This window comes from Palaemon carinicauda, chromosome 2 (genome assembly GCF_036898095.1).
Source record: "Palaemon carinicauda isolate YSFRI2023 chromosome 2, ASM3689809v2, whole genome shotgun sequence".
Classification (NCBI taxonomy): domain Eukaryota; kingdom Metazoa; phylum Arthropoda; class Malacostraca; order Decapoda; family Palaemonidae; genus Palaemon; species Palaemon carinicauda.
The window spans coordinates 161,143,277-161,146,722 of NC_090726.1; the positions used below are offsets into that span (position 1 = coordinate 161,143,277).

General features: G+C 38.6%; 2 protein-coding genes across 2 annotated transcripts in view; both read right to left on the reverse strand.

Moving 5' to 3' along the window:
- The window catches only part of LOC137620828 (piggyBac transposable element-derived protein 4-like), a 1,287-nt gene extending 407 nt beyond the window's left edge, over positions 1–880 (reverse strand). The window contains exon 1 of the mRNA XM_068351279.1: positions 1–880. This exon is cut by the window's left edge and continues 407 nt beyond it. Within this exon, the coding sequence (XP_068207380.1) occupies positions 1–880 (880 nt within the window).
- Positions 881–2,588: 1,708 nt separating this feature from the next.
- LOC137620839 (piggyBac transposable element-derived protein 3-like) lies at positions 2,589–3,166 on the reverse strand. The gene is made up of 2 exons (XM_068351290.1): positions 3,047–3,166; positions 2,589–2,957 (listed from the first exon to the last, which is right to left on the reverse strand). Exons 1-2 carry the CDS (start codon positions 3,164–3,166, stop codon positions 2,589–2,591), a joined length of 489 nt encoding a protein of 162 aa, XP_068207391.1.
- Positions 3,167–3,446: the final 280 nt, after the last annotated feature.

Sequence of the window (3,446 nt, forward strand, 5' to 3'; positions counted from 1 at the left end):
ATGATTTTTGTAGGAAGCAGTATGATGAGATGTAATGATCTGCACGATCCACTCCTCCCATATTAGAAGTATATTCGGAGACCATCACTGGTTTTTCAATGACTTGTCCTAAATTCCCTTTCATAACACGGCGATGTTGGGTGGTTCTTGCGGTATGGTATGTAGAGCACATAATGACGTCCCTCTTATCTTTCCAAGACAGAATATGGCATCGCTTATTTTTCACATACGACCTTACTGTTCCTACCGATGATCTTTTTCTTTTCTTCACTTGAGGGGGAAGGCCTTTCCTATTCGTATTTATCGTTCCAGTGATGTGAATTTTTTTCTTCAGAAGTTCCGTAGCTAGAGATAGGTTTGTATAAAAACGATCCGTATAAACATGGTATCCAGTTTCTCCTGTGGCACGCGTAACGATGTCCACTAGTGTCAATACAATGAGAGTGGTGAAGAGATGACCAGCATAACCAAGGCACTCGATAGTGGCTTTGCCGCAATACGGAATCAAACCTAGAATATATCCCGTCAACGCATCGGCAATATCATATATTCTGATGCCCCATTTTGTTGGTTTTTTGCTGTCGTACATCTTGAATGCTGTCCTGACCTTGAATGGCACTGTGGACTCGTCGACGCTTAGATGACATCCAGGATGATAATAATGTAAAAACTGTTCAGATAAATAGTCATGAACTTGTTTTACCTTTGACCTCCGAGATGCCATGAAGCCGCTGCCAGGGGGTGCTGGAGGAGACACATGAAGACCCCAGAATATCTGGAACCACCTATCTCTCCTAAAGATTTGCCGAAAGAACGAACTTTCGTCCACCCATTGCTTGGAAAAGAAGTCCCTTGATCTCTTATTTCTGTGTAAAGCCATATTAATTATTGTTCCATGAAAGGCCATCATTTCCTCCACGCTTATTTTTTGCCAGTTTTGCCTATATAGAATATTGTTGCAGAGGCCTTTTCCTACTTATCAGTTCCTCTGTGTAGCGATTCGTTTCAACTGCAATTGTTTGGAAAAGTTCCCGTGTAAAAAAGAGCATAAAAAATTGTAAAGGAGTGTTGATAGTTTGATCAGGACAGTTGAATTTTGCTCTTCCTTTGAAAGTAAATCTGGGTAATTCATGCCTCTCTTCATCAAACTCTTCCCAGTTATTTTCATCGGCCCAATTTTCGTCATTTGTGTCTTCGTCTTCTTCAGGGGGCATTACCATATCGTCAGTGTATTCGTCCTCGTCTTCGTCAGGAGATTCCGCTTCTAGGTCTTCATTCACGATGATAAATGAATTGTTTTCATCAGATGTGGAAGGAGCGGCAGACGGTTCATCGTTTTCACTTGAATCATCTTCCGATTCAGAAGTCAGTCCTAAAAAGTATTCAAAGATTTCCTCTTCGTTTTCAAGAAACTTCCGGTGTCGGAGAGACATGATTAACTCAGCAATGAGCTCGTTACTAATCAATTACAACTCGGCGAAACAAGAAGTCTGCTCTGTGTATGATCGTCTGAGTGTTTGGGTACCTGGGTTTATAGGGGTATGGTATGGGATTAGCGGCTTATAGCGACCGAGAGGATTGACAACCCTGAATAACGCGAAACAAATAGCAAATTTGGCTATTTCCCCACGTTTTTGCGCCGAATAACATCGTGATATCTGCTCTTCATTTAGCCAGTTTTTCTAAGAAGAAAATTGACACATAAAACACGTTTTTTGTTCACAAAAATAACATTTCTTGAAAGATATAAAACCAAGTGTTATTCTGGAATTCTTACAAGAAGGAAACATCATTAGTTGGCCTACTAAAGCAATTATAAAACGTGCCGGCTGGGAGCCGGGCTTCGGTCGGAACCTACCATTCGGAAAAGCCGGCTGGGAGCCGGACTTCGAGCGCAAAGGGTTAAGGACGAAAATTATCTATTGGTTTTAAAAACATCATATTTGCAGAAAATACTTTATTTTTGGTATACTATCAACATAAAATCATCACCATAAAAAAATTCCTTTCTTAAGTATGATTTATTTGATGGCAGCTTTTGCTGCCACTAGGCGCTTGAATGAACAAAATCTTTTCATTCTAGACATAACTTATAGTTTTTTTTAACAAACATAAGTATTTTAAGCATCCCTTTATTATATTTAGTAATTATCATTATCAATCATGCCTTTTATGAAAAGAACTGCAAATTCTATCTGAATTATAGTACATAAAAAATTCAATCATATAGCATATCTTACTGCCACTAGCCACTTTGAATGCACAAAATCTTTGTTTATGACATACACTATAATTTTACATTAAACCTAAGTATTTCAAACATAACTTCATTATCTCTAGTAATTATCATCACTAATCTTACCCGTTACCATAAAAACTCCAAATTCTTATTGATTCATAATATAAAATAAATAAAAAATACTTGAACATATTGCATAAGTTGCATATCCACACTGTTCTATTTTTCTTGTACAAAGGTTATCCCTATATAGATTCAAATTATTTCAGTCTGTTGTGCATTATACACTACTGAGGTATTTTATGATAGGGCAACATGCATTCTGGGTGAAGAGGTGCAGAACACATATTTAAATGTATTTTGTGCGTCGAGAACATTCGCGGCATCTTGGTTGACGCTGGTCTCCTTTCTTAGTCCAGTGCTGCTCACCATTATACCACACAGAATCCTTTGCAATTGCAGCAGACAGTCTCTTAGGGCCAGGAGATGTACGAGGAGTACCATATTGCTTCATTATAACAATTAGAAAATGCCAGATGAAGTCTAGCAAAGGGATTATATTTCCCAGTTTAAGGTAAAGCATCCATGAATTGACAACTTGAGCATTGATGATCCAAGCAAATATTGGCCACCACCATTTTCTTGAACGAATTCGAATTCTATAGGCCGATAATTGTTGATCAAATATATCAACACCACCCATCTGTTTATTATATACCTGAATGGAATTGGGCATATCAACCTCAGTATGCTTTTTCTCAAGTTTGCTCCATCGCCCTGTTTACTTTGTACTGGAAGCATTCTTACTTTGTTTGAAGCCACAGCAACTATCTTATTGTCCTTCCATTTTACTACTGATGTGCTACCAGTGAGTGCCTCTTCCATGTACCCACGATATTTTTTCTTCTCCTTTTCCTTCTTTTCCATTAGTGGGGCACCATGAAGACGATCCTCTCTTAGTGTGCCAGTATCTACTATTCCTCAATTTGCTAAATTTCCAGCAATGGTTATGAGGTAAAGAGATTCTCAAACACTGCATGATGGCCAGCCTGTAAATTGATCTTATTAGACATCTCTACTACGCCATTTGGACCTTAGCCCAGTCTTATATCAGGGATTTTAGTGTCAGACCCGCAATAGGGCTCACAATAGAGAAGAGATCCGTCTGAAGTACATGCAGCCCAAACTTTGAAATCAGATCTTACTG